The sequence below is a fragment of the Aquila chrysaetos genome, chromosome 6 (assembly GCF_900496995.4).
Source record: "Aquila chrysaetos chrysaetos chromosome 6, bAquChr1.4, whole genome shotgun sequence".
Classification (NCBI taxonomy): domain Eukaryota; kingdom Metazoa; phylum Chordata; class Aves; order Accipitriformes; family Accipitridae; genus Aquila; species Aquila chrysaetos.
In genome coordinates, this window is record NC_044009.1 from 30,721,542 (window position 1) to 30,743,352 (window position 21,811).

The 21,811-nt window shown below is 36.1% G+C and overlaps 1 protein-coding gene across 2 annotated transcripts in view; it reads left to right on the plus strand.

Moving 5' to 3' along the window:
• Positions 1-470: 470 nt before the first annotated feature.
• Positions 471-21,811, plus strand: part of SLC25A12 (solute carrier family 25 member 12) — a 52,340-nt gene continuing 30,999 nt past the window's right edge. The window contains exons 1-5 of one of the 2 annotated variants that reach the window (XR_005932664.1): positions 471-751; positions 1,331-1,384; positions 6,863-7,005; positions 12,214-12,329; positions 21,225-21,364. Coding sequence is in view for 1 of the 2 variants with exons in the window: in XM_030018842.2 (XP_029874702.1) it covers positions 740-751; positions 1,331-1,384; positions 6,863-7,005; positions 12,214-12,329; positions 21,225-21,364 (465 nt within the window). In the remaining variant the exon portion in view is untranslated. The remainder of the gene's footprint in view (positions 752-1,330; positions 1,385-6,862; positions 7,006-12,213; positions 12,330-21,224; positions 21,365-21,811) is intronic. The other variant, XM_030018842.2, reaches the window with a different exon arrangement.

A 21,811-nucleotide genomic window follows, 5' to 3' on the forward strand; every position in this document is an offset into this window, starting at 1 on the left:
TTTTCATTTTGAGGTATAAAGCAAGTCAGCGTGCTCTGCTGCTAACCTATTACAAGAGCCTATTGGAAGCTACTGAATTCCAGCCAGAATTGATTACTTTGTGCCTCTGTTTCTTTGTTTGAAATACGGGGCTACTGCCACTTCGCAGCCATGCTGCCAGAGTACCGGTCTATGAACAGTTTCAGCACTCTGTATCAACAGGTATAGCTTCGCTGACCCTCAAGGGAACGGCTGCGTCTGTTACGCCAGAAACGAGTTTCGGCAGCATTTTAAAAAGTTCAGTTTCGCGCTATGGAGGCGCTACCAGCAGCCCCCCGGCAAGGACCCGCGACCGCGCTCCTGGTGCCTTTGGTGGGGCAGGTGACAGGCCGTCCAAACCGCGCAGATGCGGGCAGCCAACACCGCCCGCGGTGGGTCCGTGTGGCGGCTAACGCGGGGGGCGAGGGCGTAGCGACGCCACTCCCGCCCTGGGCGCCCGCCGAGGGCAGGCGGGGCAGGAGGCAGAGGCAGGGCCGGTACCGCTGGCCGCCGCCCCGCTCCCCTCGACCCCGGAGACCTGCGGCGGGCGCTGCGGCCGCTGAGGGGAGCACGCCGAGGGGAGCGGGCCGCGCCGGGCGGGGCAGGGCAGGGCAGGGCAGGGCGCTCATTACCACAGCGCTGCGCTGAGGCGGCGGCTGTTGCGGCGGCGCGGCGGGTGGGTAGCGGCGGGCGGCTCCTCCTCCTTCTCGCCGGGCGCAGCATGGCGGTCAAGGTGACTCTCCCCCTCCGTCGCTTGTCGCAGGAGGAGACGGGCGGACCCCTCGCCTGCCCGCGCGGGGCGGCCGGGGGGGGGGGGGGGGGCGGGCGGCGGGAGGAGGCAGCCGCTGCCGCGGGAGCCCCGCGGGGGGCCAGGCGAAGCTGCCGGCGGGGGCGGTGATGGCGGGGCGGCTCCGGGGACGGGGCAGCGGAGCGCTGCCTGCCCTGCCTCCGCCTCCTGAGGCGAAGCGGCGAGGCTGCGGGGGCGCGGGCCGAGGGCCCTGCGGGCGCGGGGGGGGGGGCCGTTACCCGGCGCGCGCGGGCGGGAACGGCTGGGCCCGCCGGGCGGGAACGGCTGGCGTCGCGTGGGGCCGGGGCGCCGCGCCTCTTCCAGGCAGCCCGAGTCTGACAGCTGTCACCGGCACCGGAGCCGCGTAGGGCCCCGCAGCAAGCGCAAAGGGGTCATGTTTGGGGTTCGCCCTGTCGGGTAGATAAGGGAGCTGGTACTGCTGCCCTTATGGGCGCACGCAGCGGTTTTTACCGACGCTCTGTCAGTAGCCCGGCTAGCGAAGTATTAACGTGCTTGTGTTCACAGGTGCAATCAACCAAAAGAGCGGATCCTGCTGAACTACGAAATATTTTTTTGCAGGTAAAAAGATCTGTCTAATGTTGTTAGATTGACAGACTTTTATTTTTTGCCCTTTCAGCAGCTTGCCACGGCATCATAACGCGTGTCGCGCTTGTGGGACGCTTAAAAGTTCACTTTGCGGGCACAGTGTGTTGAAAGGGCTGTCGGGCACTGAGGAGAAACTGCTCCTGACACAAATCGTGATTAACCATTTCCAAATTATAATCTTAAATAATTTTCTGAGGTATTTTCTAATTTCCTATAAAGCAAATAATTATAACTGTGACTAAGTACTGTTATTTTTTTAAATACAGTTTTGCAAGATTCTAAAAAAATTCTTTTTCCATGGCTGTATGTTTTGTCCTTGGGGGTTTATATGTATTCCTCTTACACATGGATGGATGACTGGCAATGTTTTTAGAACTTAAAAGTTAATTTCTTAAGACCGATGTATTTCATAATATTATCCCTTGCAGGGCCTTAGGATTAACACATACAAATAACAGCATGAAGGTTTTTCCACTCCCCTTAGTTACAGTGAAGCACGATCTGAAAGGAAAATCCAGTCAATCCTAAAACTTTGATGATAAGGTGTGAATCAGGCAGATGAAATAAGAACAACAACTATGTTTCAGGTCATAGTTGGGCCACTGATATTTCCAAAATCACTAAAATACCTTTTCTCTTTTCCCTTTATGTTGAGTATTACACAGTATATTTAAGAAGCTTTCCTCTATGAAGAAGGAAAATATAAAATTAAGTATTAGAGCTAATACTGTAAATAATAAAATCTATTATTTAATCTTTGACATGTATCTTTTGGTCCTACCGTCTTATCTAACAGTTTCCACATATAATGGACAGAGAGTCCTTTTTGCCTGAGGGAGAGAAGTTAAATTCCAACCATAATTTTGGTGGATTTTTGCTTTTGCATACTGGATTACACTGGTAACATTTCTGGAGTGCTAAAACTTAGAACATTGGAATCAAACCGTGAAAGCCCAGCATTTAGTTTCTAGTAAAAAAAATCCTCCATCGTAGGTTCATTTATTGTTGACATGACATTTAGCTTTTGTAGATGAGGAATACAGTAGAGTATGTTAATAAAATAAGTAATGTGAAAATATGATTTTTTAAAATATGTATTAATACAACATAAAAATGTGTGGTTCTAGAACATCACACAGCTCTTTTCCAACTTTTTGCAAGATACTTTTGCATGTTTGGTTGCAAAAAAGTGAAATGTGGTGTCAAAATACTCCATTCAGCTCGGAAATGTGGACTTTTTATGATTCTTGACTTCCAGTCAGTAGCAGTGCTTGCTTCTGGAAAGAAGTAATTGTTTGAAGTCCTTGATTTTGGTCCTACAAGGAAAAGTGGAGAGGAAGAACATTGTACAACTGGATCTTGTAATTGTCTCTCTGACAATACATGTTTTATTGACCTAAAAAGCAGACAGTCCGGTTTTAAAACAGCTTTTTGGTCTTCTTCATGTCTATCTTGTAATCTTCAAAGCAACATGCAAATTAAGTTGTGGATTGTTTTGTGCTCTGAGGAATGAAAAATACGAAAGCTCTCCTGTCTCCTCTTGAGTATCTGAGATTTGCAATAAAAAAAGAGAAACACCACAGACATCTCTGGCATAGAAAGAGAGTTTTTATTTCTTTTGGATTATATTTGATTATAATTGAGTTTGAAATTGTGTTTTTTGTTTGATAGGTAGCAAGCAGACTTAGTTGCAAACTTTAAAAAAATCAAAAGAGAACAACCTGCTCTTTCTAAGACTAAGTTGTAGAGAGTCTTGTTATGAAATATTGCTAGTGTTGCACACGTCAGTTCAGACGTGTTGTGCTCTTTGCTGAGAGTGCTAGCCTGTTCTGTGAGCTTCAGCTAAAGGTCGTGCATTCCTTCCTAAATTTGGCTTCCCTTGGAAATGGGCGGAAGGGAAGATGTGCACTCTAGGCCTCTTCGTCATCCACCTTATCATAGAGAGGGTACTTAAATTTCCTTCTGTTCATGCGTATCCTCTACAATGTGATATGTGCCCTCTGTCCATCCAGTTTAAGTTGTATCTTAATGGATGCTTGATATATACCTTTCTCAGAACTTCTGAAGCTTGCTATATATTTCTTTTTATTATTTTAAACTGTTAAAAATCTTAAGTTTGCCTTGTATTAAAAAGATGTGCTATTATTTCTGTGTAATCCTGTAACTATGAAATGCAGGCATTGAACTTTCATGTTTGTGCACCATCAAATCAGTTACCTGTCATGTGTTTGCTAACCGCTGACTTCCGTAACAACCATAAAAAACAAAATAGAAATTTACTGAAGGATAAAAGAGTTATGTAGAACAACAGTTATCAGATTTCTTAGTAAGCCTTCATTCTTTTTTCCTAGGCAAGACACAGTCAGCCCTTGGGGTATATAGTTATATAGTTGAATTATTCCCTGCCTGCTGAATGCAAGTGGAACCTGTTCCAGCAAGGTGGAGAAAGAAACAAAAACAAATTTCCAATTTTAATACAGGCAACTTCCCCCTTAAAAATGTCCTGAATCTCTTGCTCATAGCTTAGCTTAATTAAAAAAAAAAAAAAAGTTAAGGGTACCCATAGGTCTCTTTTGTTTTGGAACTTACTTCTTATGATAAAATCATTTGGATAGAAAAAACCCCTTTAAATTGAAAACTAACCAATTTTTCAAAGAAAGCATTGTTTCTGAAAGTGTGGCAATACCTAGCACTATATTGTAGAACTAGAGTAGCATTTTTGTGTGTTCATGTTACATGGTGATGTTTTAAAAAAAACTCTCACACAAATTCATCAAGTGCTTACCTGAGACAGTCTAGAAATATATAATAAGAATTCTGGGTTATAAAGTAATATAATTCAAGACTGAGGAAAATATGGGTTTAATTGATGTGTTATGTTTTATATGCAAATTAAGATACAATTTACAATTGTCTGTTTTGTGCTAAAAGATTCTTGACTTAAGTTGTATGGTGAAAAGATAACCTGAGGACAAATGTAAATACGTGCTGAAAAGGAATAACCTAGCTACTTTGTCAGGCGTTAATTTATTGGCTCGATGCCAAGCCCTTTTGAAATACCATGACCTTCTCATATGGAGCTCAATGCATCTGTCAGTTAAGTATTTTTGTCTCAAACGTTTTTTAACAAAACTTTCCCCACACAGTTTTTATTGTAAAACAATTCACTATTTGTAATAAACTCAGATAAATTGGTGTCTGAAGGAAAAAAATATTTAGATTTTTACTATCTTTGATATGCACTCTGCTGTCATACAGTTGAATTCCATTATTCTTGAAGATATGCTCAATACTCTGCATGTTTGATGGTTCTTCATACCCAAAAATTCCTTTGGATTGCATGTCTCGCAGCAGAATTACGCTTCATAATGCATTTTTTAGTCACTTGTGTATATGACCGAGAAGAGAACCTTTCTGAGTTGTTTCAATGAAGCCACGGTTTCATTGTATTATCATGTTGGCAGCAGTGCTGAATTAAAGGATTCCTGTCCACTGCCTTGTGTTCCTATTTTTGTGGAAATCATCTATTTTAATTCTGCATTAGTTCAATAATCCGGTTTACAGTGCAGTCTTGCAAACAGCTGTCATCACAGCTATTGGGTGGAAGAGGGAGAGGTGATGAGGTGATGTGAGGGGCTGGTATTGTGGAAGAGGTATGGGAGATGCTTAAGCAGGCATTGATGCTGATGCAAGCTCCTTTACACTGAAATAGTGTCCTGACTGAATTGGTTGGGTTGCATACAGCTGAAACATGCATGAGATGTGAGTGATCCCCTTTATCGTAATGGAGTGTTACACCTTAACAGGTATTTTGTGTAGGTCTTATTGTTAATATTCTGATTCCTGTGGGTCCATGGAAGAGTAAGGGCCCATTTTGTTGATCTTTCACATAAAGCTGCGTCAGCTGAACCAAGATACTGCAGTATATAGTGGAAAAGTTACAAGGTACAGATAAGGCCATTAATTGTATTTTGAATTCACTAGCACAGAAAGAACGCTTATGTAGTCATCATTTAATGACTAGAACCTAGAAAGGTGAATTGTGTTTTTACAAATGAATTAAAAATCACTACTTTTATGGTAAATCAAAATTCTAATGAAACAGCTGTGTAGTTTTGTAACTTCACTTTCTCAGTATGAGCACAGTTCTATGTATATGTTTGAAGGTCTGCATCTAAATCATTGTGTGTACAAGTAGACTGTACAGTAGAGAGTGAATAGAAGACGTGGATTTTAAACAAGTAAGCTTGCTTACGGGTTTTGTGAGCAAAAACGCTGAGAAACAAACTCAGTCATCAAACTGGATTGGGTCACAATAGTTTAGGGAACTAGAAGTCTTTTGTGAGCTCCTTTCCTGTGTTCTAGGGTGCAAACATAGTTTAACTTTGCAATCTGAAAACTTAGGTTTTATTTCTAAGATTACTGTCATATCATAAATAAACTACAAGAAATTCTTCCTGCAACTATACGGCCATCTTGAAACAAGAACTGAGGGGTATGAACTTGCATAATACATTTCCCTTTCATCACTTGTGATCCTTTCTAATCCTGCCTCCTCATGTTCTTAGTTCAAGATTGGTATTACCCAGCGTAACTGCACAGCTGAGGGCATGGAGTTTACTTTATGCTAAAAAGTTCACTTTTAAATTAAAGTTGACCTATAGATAAGAACCAGTGATTAATGATTTGAAACAGAAAAGTGATCAGTAAGAATACTGATATAGACATGTGGCAGTTGTCTTGGTGTACAAGTAATAAAGATGTACTTGGTTATTTTATTTTTAGTTAGTTTTATTAATATTTAAATTCTATAATTTAGAATTTGCCTGTGACTTTTATTTGAAAATTAATAAAATTAAAATGCAAAATCAAATTAAAATATTTCAGTTGACTTAAATCCTTTTTGTCTGTGTGTGTGAATTTTTACTTAAATGAAAAATGCCAAAACTATTAGTTTCAGGATAAAAATTAATCTGAAAATTTATTTTGCACAAAAAGAAAAAATAAATAATACATATTTTCTGAACTAATTATAATAATGATCAGGAGTAATTATTCAGAAGATATTTGCTACTAGAAACTGTAAGAAAATTTATGTGTTGTGTTTTTAGAGTGTAGCTGCAAATGGAAAGCTACAGCATGGCTGTAATTTTTATAAATTTATGCAATTACCTGACAGTTTCTGAAAATATGTAATTGTCTTTTTATTAGAAGATACTGGTCATTATGTGAACATGTCTATTCTACAGGGGTAATCTGATTGTTGGTGGTATGCAACTAGTATAGTAACGCTATTAGTTTAATCAAGCCCTTTAATTTCAGAACAGTTACGTGCAGACAGTTGTGCACCATTTTAAGTGATATTCAGTAAAGATACTGTTTTGGTAATCGCTGATAATTAGCATCTAAGCGGATTCTTTTGTGTGGTTTTATTTTTTATTTTTACTCTAGTATGCCAGTGTTGAGAAAGATGGTGAGCATTACATGACCCCAGAAGATTTTGTGCAAAAATACCTAGGACTTTATACAGATCCACGTTACAATCCTAAAACAGTGCAGCTGTTGGCTGGAGTGGCAGATCAAACTAAGGATGGGTGAGAATTTTGCTTTCCGTTAGAAGCTTGTAATGCATCGGTAAATGCATGAGTGAACGGGTTTGATAATTTCATCTTCTAAAATACATTATTGATTTTATTACACTTTAAGCTTATTTAGATGATAATTTTTATCTCAAGTACAACAGACTATAAATTTGTGGAAATTGGGAAAAAATACAGTGTTTAACGTGCATTTTTTTAAACTAAGGTTTGTTTTAATGGAGTTTTAACAATTACTACAAATGCAGAGGAAGTTGAACTGCAAATAAGTTTAATGTAGTACGATTGCCTTGGAAAAGTTCTTTTCTGTATACTCGCGTCCATGATTAGATACTACGTAGAGTCTTTGGTACCTGTAATTAAGCGTGGAAATACAGAAAAGCTTTCTTATTTCTGTAGAGTGCAATTCAAATAAAACCATTGAGGTCTTTTTTAAAGTGCTGGCTATTAGGAAAGCAAGACACTAATGACTCTATGAAGGAAGAAGGTGTTTGCCTAATCAGGATAAGGTCACAACACATAAAGGTTTTCCAAGTCTGCTTACAGATTATATTACTTGCTTTTAGACAGTTCTTGGAAACTAATATACAAAATGTCTGCTCCACTGAGGTAGTACCCTCTAACTCACTTGTCTTCAAAGGAGCCTTTTCTCTTGCTGTATGTAGGCTTCTAGTTTTGGCCTTGGATTGTAGCAGGAAGCATGGACATTGATAAAGTAAAGTGAGAAGGTTAAGATGGCTCAGAGAACAGGTCAAGAATGCAGAAGGGAGTGGGTATTTTGTAGAGAAGAGAGAGAAAGTTGCTGTTAAAATAGTATACAATACATTTGTAAATATATAGATGTAACTTGTTTTAAATTGAAAGCCCCTTAACTTCCTTGGACTTGTGAGTCTTAAGTGATATCAAAGGTCAGGTTTAATGTTTTTGTTTTCCTGTGTTCTGCTTTAGAATGTTTTGTTAGTTTGCATAGTATCCTGAGCAGCTTGCACAGTAGCTGTGCTTTACAAATGAAATTGTATATACTGTATAGATTTTACACTAAATGACAAATGTCAGATCTCCTGTTTGATCTGTTTTTTTTTAATAAAGCTGCAGCATTTTGATAATACATACATTTGATAAATCCAGATAACCTGTCTCTCTGTTGGCAATACATGGCTGCAGCTTGTTGCATTGTTACGGATTGAAAAGGCTATTTTGTATGTATCTGTTGAAATAATAGTCTAATTGATGACTAGTAAACTAACATGTTGAGTATCTTGTTTCCCTGAAAGCAGTCGGTTATCTTTTACAGTGTGCGTTTCTTCAGAAAATGTCTTATAAAAGGATCTTTCTTACAGTAAGAAATCAATAATTTGTTTTATTGCTACAACAGAAGTTTACATTGAAGCATCACTTTTTTTGTTGCTTCCCCCGTGAATATAAGTTTTTTGGGGTTTGGTTTTTTGTTTTTGTTTTTAAATCTGGGTAATATTTGAAGTAACATAATCAAATATGGTAAGTGTGCTTTATCTACTTTGTATAGGAACAGTGGGAATGGGAATTGTTACAGTATGGTCTGCAGTGCAGAATGTTTGTCTGTCTGAATGCTTGTCTGAAACTTATTTTCCTAAATGTTTTAATCTATATTTATCTCCAGTCTGTATTTCATGTGAAGAATTTGTTATACCCCATCATCATCGGTTTATTTATTTACTTTTACATTCGTATTCTTTCATTTGTAGTGAGCCTGTAATATATCAAAATCCAGACTCTAATAACTATATCATCTGCACAGAGAGTTTAATCTGTAGCGTGAATAATTATTGTAATCTTCAACTGAATTCCAGAATACATTATGTCTTTCCAAGGACTTAAAGTTACTTTATGAAGTCCAGGGAATTATCAGGAGTCCTATTCCATACATACATTTGTAAATTAAATGGCAGCCCAGTGTGTCACAGCAAATCATTGAGAAGCTTTGGGTTCTGTTAGGAAATTTAATTCCCGTATCTGCTATCATATTCTCTTAGCCTTGCTTGCCCTTCAAATACTCAAAGTGTTCTTAGTAACTTTTCTGTGTTAATATTTTTTAATCTCATTTAGGTTTAAGTTTGGCACTTTAGAAAAAAAGCACATTTTGGAACTGGCTGTCTGTAGGCATATGTTTAAAAAAATATATGTTTTTTTACTTTTTTTCTAATGATAACTTGATCCTTACTTAACTATTCCAGAATACTACTGCACTGTCCCATTGCTACAGTACAAGATTGGTTTGCTTTAGTTGAACACTGTAAGGTAGTTCTTAGAACAGATGACTGTTCACTTTCAAAGTGTTTATTCTTCATTGTTACAAATGCATGTTCTGAGAAATTAATGTGATGAGCTCTGAATTAGAATTTGGCCTAAACTGCCTTGTCTGCTGTCTGTTTAATGCAATGGGATTTCACTGATGCTGTAAGCATTCCTATGTCTTCAGACTGCAGGCACTAGATTTGAAATTAGGATAAATATCCTCTCTGAATAATGCACTTATATATGTGTGCTAAAACCAGCTTCCCAATTACATAAGTCAGTTAACATTAGTAGGTATTGCAGTTTTAAAATCAAAGATTTTCTTCTCCCTTCAAACCTTCAAAATTTCTCAGTAGTAATTTAAAATTCTTCACTTTAATTGCTTGTTTCTGGGTACTCTTTTTATCAGCATATTGTTCTTAAAATTTGGAAATGTGTTCGTAAGTCCTGAAGAAAGGGTTGATGTTTCACATAATGGAGAGTCGTAACAGAGCTATACATAATGTCGAAAAGCTATGTTGTGTGGGGAAAAAAGAGCAAAGAGTTGTGGTAGGAAAAAAGGAAAGATAGAGAAGAATTGTAAACACATGACTTGCTTTGTGTGCTTTTGAAGGGTAACAGTACAGAAGAAATGAGAGGAAAGGAAATTTTTTTAAATCTTACAGGTAAACTGAAAGGTGAGTGATTTGATACTGTTACAGACTCTAACACAGTGGGTTCACTGAATGATACTTGAGTAGTGATTGGGTGGGAAGCTCCATCATTCTGTTTAATCCAGCTCCTGTTATCTCTGCCCTAACGGATAATGGAGGAGTACAGGGGATATCCCTGCTCTTAGACATTGCAAGTTGAATATATGGAAAGGAAATTGAATGTGTCTGTCTCCTTTTGCTGTAGGCACTGTTAAAGTGAGACCACTGAAGATGGCTTCTTTCAGGTTCAGGCTTCTACGAATGCATTCTACAGATCATCATTTGATTCTGTTAGTTATAAAGCTTCCTGGTTAGGAATCAATTTGTATGTCAGGTTTACGCTTGTATGTGAGGTATATTTTAAAATGATAGTATTTACAATTATTTTAAAGGATATTCTTTTTCTTTGATGCTAAACCATTATTTATCAAGATCATTCTTTGGATGAAATTGACTTTGCATCTGAAGAACCATTCTCACATCTCTGATTTTTGTGGCTAAAGTGTGACAAATGAACATAATAATTCTGTATTTGCCATATCTTAATTCCTTTCAAAATCACTACATTTTTTTCTGTATTTTCTGTATAATGCATATATGCAAGCATGTTAACATATGTAACCTTGTTTAATGTATCTCAGTTCTGCTTTATGTGTACTTTGATAGAGAAAGACTAGTTAAACTAATGAATAGTGTGGCTTGATTTTTTTTTTTTTTTCTGTAGGGAACAGAATTTATACTTCACTCTTTAGCAGTAAGCAGTATATGTGTGAAGTAATCACTATGAGCTAATGATCTCCTATGAAGAGTACTAAATTCAGATGAATTATGTACATTTTCTGGGATAATGTACCATCTACAGTGATATTCTGTGTTCTAACAGCATCTACTGAAATAGTAATTTTTTTGTTTAATTTAAAAAATGTAATTAAAATTCTTATTCCCATTGATAATTTATTTGATGCTAAAATAGATACCCCATTATTTATTTCAATAAACTGAGCTCAGGAACTTGTAACTGGCTGGAATATTCTAAGCCATCAAGTGAAGTCCCCTGTTTTTACAAGGATGAAAACACACATTAGTTTTAATAAACCAGGTTTGCTGTTAAAACCTAAGGCTTTTTCTTGCAGTATTCTGGAAAGGCCACAGTATATGCCTGTTCTACATATCTTTATGGATATGTGATTTTGTTCTTGTGCTGACATTATCTTCTCCTGACTTAGGGCTTATTTTTCTGCAGCTGTTCTTACATACAGCATTAGGATCCCTTCTAAATGTTTTTTTCTGTTAGTCAGAATAAGCTGAGTTCCTCTAGAAAAGTTATTTATGATTATCCCAATAAGTTACCTGTACATACATTCAAGTCTTGAGTTTATATGTGTTGAACACAAGGACTTGGATTTCTATGCAGTGTTCCAGAGATGTTGTGGGAACCCTATCTGGGGATACTGCTGCTTCCTTATCTGGCACAGAAGGAGCTTTCCTAATGCATCCTCAGTTGCATTTTTCTGTATGGTGACTGTCTTGCATACACAGCTCAGAATCTTGGGATCTGCTGTTACACTCAAATCCTTCCTTGCCTTGGCCACGTCTAACTGTCCTTATGTCCAAATGTTCTTATAGGTTCTTTCTTTCTTTCTTGTCCTCAAGTACATGACTGCAGTTCATGTTATATTTGAAGTGTAATATTTTTTCTATATATGTAGTTAAGTATAACTTTTTCTGAACCTGTTTGTTTTTTATGAAAGTTATTCGTTGTTTTAAGAAAATACATATATTGTATAGTATATTCCTATACTTGCATTAAACTATCTTTTCTTTCTCAGTAGAAATACCTATATAAATTAGTAATACGATGACAGCCCTGTAAATTTCATGGTGGTAGAATTTCTGTGGGTTTTTTGAGTCTTAATTTTTAAGTGCTGTCTGCTTACATTTATAATTCCAAAGTAATAAATTGTAGGTATTCACTGAGAATTGATTATATTTAGTTGTTGATGGATATGAAGAATTCAGTCCTTTCATAGAGGAAGAAACTGAGTTGCATAAAGGTTAAGTAACTACTTAAATGTAACAAATACTTTCTCAGTTTCCAGTGAAGAGTCTTAACTTTTTTGTATTAGAATTTTATTTTAGTAATTGGATCATACAGTTTTCTAGAGCATCGAACACCAAATATCCTTGGTTTTGTGAATAATTTTTTGAAATCTTTGAACTTCTGTGTTTTCCTTTGTAGGTTGATTTCCTATCAAGAATTTTTGGCATTTGAATCTGTTTTGTGTACTCCAGATGCAATATTCATAGTTGCTTTTCAGTTATTTGACAAGAGTGGCAATGGAGAAGTAACATTTGGTAAGAATACCTAAAGAAAAAAGTTTAAGAAAGTGATTATAATAGTATAAGTTGTAATGATGCATAGAAATTCATATTGTGCAGTACTGTACTGATTTTCTAAGAGTTTGCATGAGTAAAACATTTTTTTCTTTCAAGTGATAGAAGCTTAAGAAATACACAGAAATAAAATATATTTTGCTCTGTCTTGAATCAAGATTTTTCTTGTTCCTGAAGTAGTTAATACAATGGTGTTTTGTTCAGTGTCATCCTAAGTAAAATTCTGTGTCGCAGACTTTGAACTCCTTCAATGATGAGGGATTTTTAAAATATGTTCTGGATCTCCACATATCTTTGAAGAATTGTCATTAGATGTAGTAGGAACTCAATATAGAAATGAAGGAGGTCTAGTCTTTTGAATTCCTAGTTTAGTGTTCCTTTTCTTCAGGGGCAAGTCTTAGTTTAATCTTATGAGTGTAACTTCCAACTAGATCATATATTTGAAAAATTAGGAAGAAAATATGGCCTTTAAGTTTTGTTACTTTTTTTTTCCTAATCACATAAATTAGTAATTGGACAAAATTTTTTAGGCTAACTATACTGCTTTATGATGTTGCTAAATAACTGTTATTAACTTTGCAGTTTAAGGAGGACTAGGTTTTATTTTTAAAACTTCGTATGTTTATGAAAATTAGATAAATCAGTGCAAATAATTTAATAAAATGGAATGAGAATTAAATGTTATTTCTATCCAAAAGAATAAAGCTCTCAATAAAGAAAATACAAACTATGCTTGGATTTGTAACCACTTGCTGTTTGTACTATTTCATTCTTAAGAAAATTGTTGCAACTTGTTGGAAAAAAAATGCAAGGGTCTGTTTATGGAAACAAACTGCTTGACTTACGATGTCTATTAAATTCATCATTAACTGAAGGATCAAATACTAAGCAATTTGGATACACAACGTCTTGAAAATCTTTTAGAACTTAAGTGAAGGTGAAGTCAGTAAATGCAGTCATTAGGAAGTAGACAAACTACTACAATCAGTGTGATCATGTTAACGATGGTATATTTAATAATCTCACAAAATGGGGATGTGCACTTTGTAGCTCTCATGAACACACTTGAAATAGCTGGTTCCCTAAATGAACAAAAAGTAATTTCAGATTGTATACAGATTTCTCAATCAGACTGAAGATTGTTATTTTTATGAGCACATCTTTATATTAAAGCCTAAAAGAACAACACAAACAAGAGAAGCTGTAAAACAGAAAATTGCATAATTTTTTCCATATCTTTCGTGCTGAATTTTTTTTTATAAGGCTGATAAATCTTGAATAGGAAACTCTTTAGGGAATTTAAAATTTACTATTGGTGTCTTGTTTTTACAAAATTAATTATATTGCAATTATTACTATATTTAATAGTGACATATCAGTGGTACATAATTTTGTGCTACAGTTCCCACGTTTACTGCTGCTTTTTTGCTTTTTTTTGTTGTTGCTTGTGACATGGGATACTTATTTTTGCTTCATAGGCATATAGCATACAAATTAATGCATCTGGGAAAAATGTGAATGATGATATGTAACATCTTCTGAATTTGGTAACTCTGCTGTCAATTTCCAAGTCAGTCTTGTGGCCTATAGAGGCTGTTTTACAAATGAGTCCTGCACTCTTTCATTTTCACACCACATAAACAGAAAAGCACAGAGTTTAGTTTCATGTAAAAACAGGAGAATATGTAAAATTAGGTCTTAAAAGTTTTAATAAATTATTAGAAATATACTGAAATGGAGTAAGTTCAGCCAGTTGGTGTGAGAATTGCTATCGGACAAGTCATCTCTCTTTTATCAGTGTGTAATGTATCCAGTCTGCAGCTAAATCATGTTGGTTATGGGAGCAAACATGAGTCAAGATTTTCTAGCTCAGATGTAATGCTATGTGGATGTGATTGCATTGATTCCAAAGCTAGCAAGTCTTGCCAGAAGTGACGTGGATTTACTGAGGTTTTTCTGCACTGTGCATCTGGAGCAAGGGGTGGAAGTGCTAGAGAGTGGAACACAGAATCAACTTGGTTCTGTTAGCCCAGTAAGTTAAACCCAACGCTGGCCTTGCTGGATGTAAGATACGTCCCAAAATCATTTGGGTATGACTGTATGGCTTTTTCAAAAAATATCCTGATCTACTCAAATTTTCAGTTATCTGGAGAAAGTTAAGTATACTTGTTGATTTTTAGAGCTGCCTCTGTATTTGAAAGCAAGTTGCTCCTGTCAGGTTCACATCTCCTTTTTAGGATTTATTTACTGACATGGACTCGGACCATACTTGAGCACTTGAGCTTCTTGTAGTCCTCTTGAGCCTCAGTCTGCCACTTGTCTCTTCAAAAGTGTAGCTTCCAGCTCTCCAATGAGGAAACTATTAATTAAATAGTATTACAGAAGAACTTCTGTCTTATGAGTTGAGAAATGGAAGAGGACAAAGAGTTTGTGATTCTTTAGAAACTACTTGGTAGAAATACTTGTCACCTATGCTATGTTAATCAATGTCTTTGTGCAATATCATATGTTAATTGGGATTGTTGAAACAGGAAGCCTTCTGTCACTTTAATGTCATCTACTTTCTTACTGCTTTGGGACGTTGTTCCAGGAGTTTTGGACATCCAGAAATCCTGTATGAATGGCTGCCGTAAATGTGCAGATAGTATGCTGCAATATTTGTATAGGAGGTGGATTGCAAGGACATGAAATTAGACCTACTTTGTATGAGCAAACTGTACAGCACGCTCAGTACTCTACGTTTCAGCTGCACTGGACTTGCTGTCAGCTTGGTGAATAAAAAGCAATAAAATGACTATTTTAATAACCCATTGATACAATTGACTTTTTAATCATGGAGAAGTAGAAAAAAAAACACATTTCTTTTCCTGATCAAATGCTTGTACATCTTCATAAATGATTCCTAGGTGAATATTTTATGGAAAATGTGTTGCTGATGAGCCCTTACAATATTGCTTTAACCATGAAATATTTTTGCTGACAAAGAAAAGTGATTTTTTTTTTTTTTTTTTTCCCATGCATTGTCTGTCTTGTTATGGGTTGCTATCTGTAGTCATAGAAGACTGACAACCACTTTGCTTTTTTGATCATGGGATGTAACTGACTAAGCTACTTAACATGAGTGAAATATTTCAAAACACTCCATAAAATTAATGCTATTGTACTAAGGAAACTTCTTTTTATTGCTATTCTGTGCAGGTCTTTAGACCTGAATTCAGGTTAAAGCAAACTCGAGTATTAAATCTGCTCAAGCTATTTGGTTTGCTTTGATGTTGAAGCAGATAATCCTTACTGTGGTTAAAAGGTAAAGTCTGTGACTATCACTGAAACTTCTCTCAAAAATAGGTTGTCTAACTGGAAGTAAAAGGATTCTTTGTAATTTATCCCTTCAGCAAACCATACAATGATCTGGACTGTATCACTTTTAATTGGAATGTACAATTTTGAGGCTTTTTCCAGCTGTTCTTCCTTGTAGAGTCACCACAAAGAAAGGCATTCTCTGATAAACTGGACAATTTCAGAGACACTTTTTTAGTTAAATACCCATGCTGGTATGGATAGAAAGATAGAGCTAAATTAATGAGATTTTGAAATTTTGAATTTTACTGCCTTCATGTTCATGATTCTTCTGTATTCAGAATTTTTATGTTATTTTGGTGATAATTGGAAAATATTTATGGAACTGAACATAAAGCATTTTAAAACATCCTGCAGCTCAAAATGTAATTAAAAATATTTTGCAGAGTATAATGGCCTCTTCCTTAAAGGCACTGGGGGGAGTAAGAGGATTGGATACCTAGTAATGCAACTATGTGAAAATGACCGTGATATTGGTAAACTGAAGTAATAAACATCAATGTCATGGTTTCAGAAGTTGGCTATACAGTGATACTGAAATCTTGTCCATCTGTCTTCTTAAACAAATTTTAATCTGGGAGAGAAAGTTCTGATTTCCCTATATCAGGACATAGAGTTTGAGAATACTGGAAGAAGGTGAGTGAGAAGAACAAGAGAAAGGAGTTGAATATATGTTGTTGTAGTTCTTTGCTTTTGAGTATTATTTTTCAGGAAACACAGATCACTCCTAGTACTCACTCTTCCTCCATTTCCAAAAGAGCAATTAGATTGAAAATGCTAGGATTTGGATTTAATCTTACAAGTTCTGCTTTATAAAATATTGTTTGCAACCATAAAGACTGGAAACCTTTTAAAATGTAAACAAAAAAATCTCATAATCACGTGGCTACAGATCTGAGGATATAAAAAAACCACCATGTTTTTATCAAGTGTGCTGTAAACTAGAACTGTTACTTTTCTTGGCTGCCTGGTAGCCATACGTTAGTTGCCTGGTTTCAAGATGTCTTTCGCTTAACACATGCAGATAATGTAGGAAACATCACTGTCTGTTATGACTTTCTTTTGTCTTCATGGGTTTTTTTGGTTTTTGTTTGTTTCTTTCCTGTTGTGTGATTCTTTCAGGTTTAAACCACAGTTTTAAACACTTGTGAGCAGTGTGGGATGAGAGCCCCTCATTAGTTTGTTATAATAATAATATTAAGTTCAAAACCATAGTTCAGCAAGAGGGAATGGAAAAGGAGAACTCCACCTTAAAATTGTGTATATTGACAATTTGTTGTTATGGTTGTCACTAATGTTAACCTTAAACAGAATCACTAATCCTTTTAAAATAAGAGTAGAAATACAATGTAACTATGTCTAGTTTAGCTTTCTCACTTGTCCTGCCACCTGTCATTTTGCTCTCATGTCAGAGAAATTACTGTATTATTTACATTTGGATCACTCTTAATATACTTCCGTTGCATCAGGTGCTACACAAAAAGTCTTTTTGCCTTTAACTGTGATTTTTTTATTTTATGCTTGAAAGTGAAAATATGTAAAATTTGCTGGTAGCAGAAATAGTGAAAAATAGCAACATAGAATACATTACAATGCATTATGTACATTAAGGCTGAAATATGTACATGTAGATGACTGAGTAGACATTTAAAAAACCCCCTATTAAACAACAAACCTTCAGCATACTTATGCTAGTACTTAAAACTATCACATTTATATTTTTGTGTTTCTCACAAGCATGACTGATGCTCCATCACTGGTGAGAGGGAATGGCTAACTCTGTTAACAGGTTGATGGCACTGGAATTGTCTGAGGTTTCCACTCTGCTTCTTGGGGAGCTGATAAGTCAAAATAAATAATAGGTACTACCTCAAGGCTTACTTGGGATACTGAGCTCATCCCCACCATGGGCCGTCAACAAGACATCATAGTGTTTATAACTTAAAGTATTGTTCCTCCTCCTATGAAATTCAGTATTGCCTAAAAACTTTGTTTTTCTTGTGTCGTTTTTGTGAGCCCGATAGGTAACAATGTTTGATGGAGGTTGAGCCAGACGTGTGTTTGCTGCCTGCAGATAGCTGCTCCAGGCATCTATAATTTGTTAAAAATGATTGGGTGGGGAAATTCTGAAGCAATCTTGAAAGAATGCGTGTCGCCTTGGAGGTAATGTGCTAGTGCACTAGAGTAGTAGGTTTATTGTTCCTGGGGCTCATGGTAAGTTGAGTATGTCATCAGGCTGCTGACTTGTATGCCTATCTGAGAAGAAAATGCATTGCTATAAGCCTGGAAAGAAAGTTATCAGCTCAGTAGGAAAGAATTCCACTGCGGAAAGGTGAGCAAAGAGTAGGAGAAGACATTAGTAAATGAGCAACATGTATTGACAGGGACAATGAATGCATTCTGTAAAATGTCATACTAAAATGAAAGGGTTTAAAAATAATTTGCTGTTTGCCCCCTGCAGAATAGCTCTGTTGGAAATTTGAAGTACTTGTGATTTATCTTAATTTAGAAGCATTACTGGGTTTTGACTGAGGGAGAGGAGGAAAAAAAAAAAGCAAAAAACCCTAGCATCTGTACCTTAATGTTACTTGTTTTCTTTGTTGTCAGTGCTTTGCTTCTGCTGTGAAAAAAATAAATTAAGACATTTGATCATAATTCAAAGTGGTGGAAGCGTAGGTGATGATCACATTATGTGTAATTTCTGAAACGTGATTGTCCATTTGCTGCTTCTCATCACACAAGTTGTTAGTTGTGATGGCTATTTCCTTTAATACAAGAGAATTGCCAACAAAATTGGATTAAAAAGGTATTCTTGATATATTTTGAACAAAACATTGCTACTCTTTGGTGGAAGTAGTAAATTTTAGTGCTTATGCAGAGATGTTTGAGAATCCCAAATGGCTTCAGAAAATTGTATGTAAAGTTTCAATGGTTTTAACTGTGTCAGTTATTCAGAACAGGTACGTGGTTTTGCTGCTGTACTCCAAATGTTTCATAAACAAAGCCAACATGGAATTAATTAAGCATTAGATACAACATCATATCCTTAAACTGAGACTACTGTAATACGTGCAGCACACATTACTCATTGTGAGTGATTGCCAGTGAAAGAAAAATGGGTAAGGTACCTCAATTTTCAGAGAAGCAACACGCTAATTTGGATACCATTTATTAAAGCTAGTTATCCACTACTGGAATTCTTCAAGTACCAGTACACTCAACTATTGAATATAACTTAATTAATTAATTTACCAGTATTATTTTTATGTGCTGAAGGATCTTGACTTGTGTTATGTTGATGACTAGTTGTAAATGTTTTTAAGAAGAAAAAATCAATAGCATAGGAAACCGATTCTTGGTTGTTGAAGTAGTATACAATTAAACGCTTGAATGAGAGTTATGAAAAGACCAGGAGATTGTCTCATTAAAAATAATTGAAAGATCTGTCTACATGAGCATGTATGAATATTTTCTTACAAGAAAAAGTGAGACTTTTTTTAACCTTTCTCTAAGGTTAAAAGAAGCAATCATTGGAAACAATTGAAAATAAATTTTCTTGCTGCCTCAGCACATTCTTTCCTAAGTTTTCATTAGGAGAACTCAGTGTGTATTAGAATTCAGTTTTACAGATGTGTCAGTAGTCACTAACTGGCACCCTATTTGTACATCAGTAGCCAAACCAATTGATCCAGTTAAGCAGGCCTGTCTTTTGTTCCGTTCACAGTTCAGTGCCATTTTGCAAGCTCAGTAGTGAGCTGCACTGATCTGTTTGTGTTTGTAATACATGAAGACTCTAGGTAGCTTGGTCAGAAGCTGCAGTGAAGCAGTGGTAGGTGGGGAATTTAAATGTTCATCTCCTCGTCCTTTGATCTCAAGCAGTGATGAATAGACCTACTACAGACAAAACTTTCAAAGAAAGTATGGCAAAATAAAATAGTTTAGCACTATGTACTAGGTGCTTTATCTCTCATTTTCTTAACTGTCACCTTGTGTATTGATACCAGTGAATAGATATGAGTGGACAGTTAAAAGTAGTCAGGGTAGTTTTTTAAGTTTCTTGTTTACCCGAACAACTCCTTTAGCCTACCTTGCTGTGGAAACTGTGGTTTAAATTGCAGTTTTTTCACTATAGCGTGTGCTTGACCTTTAAGTAAGGGCTAAGTTACAGTTAAATCACTTATTAGCCATAATCTGCCCTTTGAATATGTAATCTCAGACTAACTGTGAAGCAGGTGATCTAGCCAAGGAATCCTACTTTGTCCCCATTCTGAGACAGATTTATTCTGAACATTTCCCATATAAAACCATATAGTGATTTGCCTAGATTTGATCTAGAACTAGTAGAAAGGCTATAGAATTGAAAGAATGAATGAATCAAGTAGTCCCTCAGCACAGAGAAAGCAACATGTTTACTCCAAGTAAATAGCCCTTGATGGAATTATCAAATGATATTGAAGTTCTTCGTATTGCATTTTGTCTTTTAGCAGAACTGTTTAAACATGTAAAAGAAGGGGTGTGTTTTCAGCTAAAATATTTTGTACTTTGTTTTAAATTTAAGCTATATGCCACATTTTATTTTGGTTGTTAACACGTTCTGGGTTAGCTGATAAATCAATTCAGGTACTTGGAGGTAGATTTTGAAAAGTGTTCACGTGGTATGGATAGATGTCCAGTTATACTGTTCATGTGTTGGATAATCTGCACAAAAAGCAAGCTTGTTCTGCAGCATGGCAATGCTGTGTATGAATAATGCATGCTTTTTTTTCAGATGAGGTTTTTGACTGATCTCAGATAATACATTTGGCATTGAGATTTCATTTGTACAGTATACATACAGAGAATTCCATATTCTGAAATGACAGGTTTTTTCTTCATTTAAAAGAGGACATCTCTATCTTCACTTATCTTAAAACATTTTAATAACTGAGACTACCAATTATGTTTTATAGGATTTGATTTTTATGCTAAGGCCTTATCAAAAGCTTCTAATAAGGTGCTTTCTGCTGAGTTAATGATATGTTTTAGATGGCATTTCTTATACCTATCTTCAATAGACATTCAGACAGTGTGATTGTAATAATCAAGTTTCAATCAAACCATACTTAGTATGACAAATATTGCGTGAGATTGTAATGCAGGTATTCGTGCTGTTGATAAAGGGCTTAATTTGACTCCTAGCAGAGACGGAGAACCACTATTGATTTTTATATCAGAATGCAAAATAGCTCTTATTTGTCATGTATGAGGGGAAATTGCTTCTTAATTAAAACTAAATAAAACATTCACTCCAAGGTTTTATGCAGTAATACAGAAAGTATCACGTTGTGTCGCAAATGTGTTCTTATACAGGTCTTTAAAGGTTCAGTTAGCAATTACTCTTAACAAACTAAAACACTTCTTAAACAGCTGCTTAAAACATCATTTGTTTGTATCGTTCCTGGATTGTTTGTAGATTTACTGTACCCCAAAGCTCACTTGTTGTTTTTCCCTCCCCCAAAGCAAATGTCAAAGAAATATTTGAACAAACTCTTATTCATCTTCAAATCCCCTTCAACTGGGACTGTGAGTTCATTCGACTGCATTTTGGACATAACAGGAAGAAGCATCTTAACTATTCAGAGTTCACTCAGTTTCTCCAGGTCAGTTATTAACCTTCTTCCAAAGTAGAACTGAAATTCATTTTCACTTCTAGCAATACACTAATACCATTATAAATTTTGAGTTTATTCTGGTAGTGATAATCATTATTTGATACTAATCCTGACAGTTATGGTGAACTGTTATTTCTCCATACCAGTTCGGTAAGCAGCGTGTACTCATTGTGGTTTAACCTGAATACCATCATATAAAAGAATTGGACTAAATACCCTGTTCATGAAATTAACCATTTTACTGATTGCTGTTAAACTGGATGAGGGTCTACTTTTTCTGTCATAGGAATTTAATAGCAAAACTAACCTCTACCAGAGAAAGATAGCATCCTTAATATAACCAGTTGTTATTAACCATATAGCCTCCCATATAAAAGTTTTAGCTTCTTTAACATTTCTTTAGTTTAATAAACGTTGTCCTAATACTACCCTTTT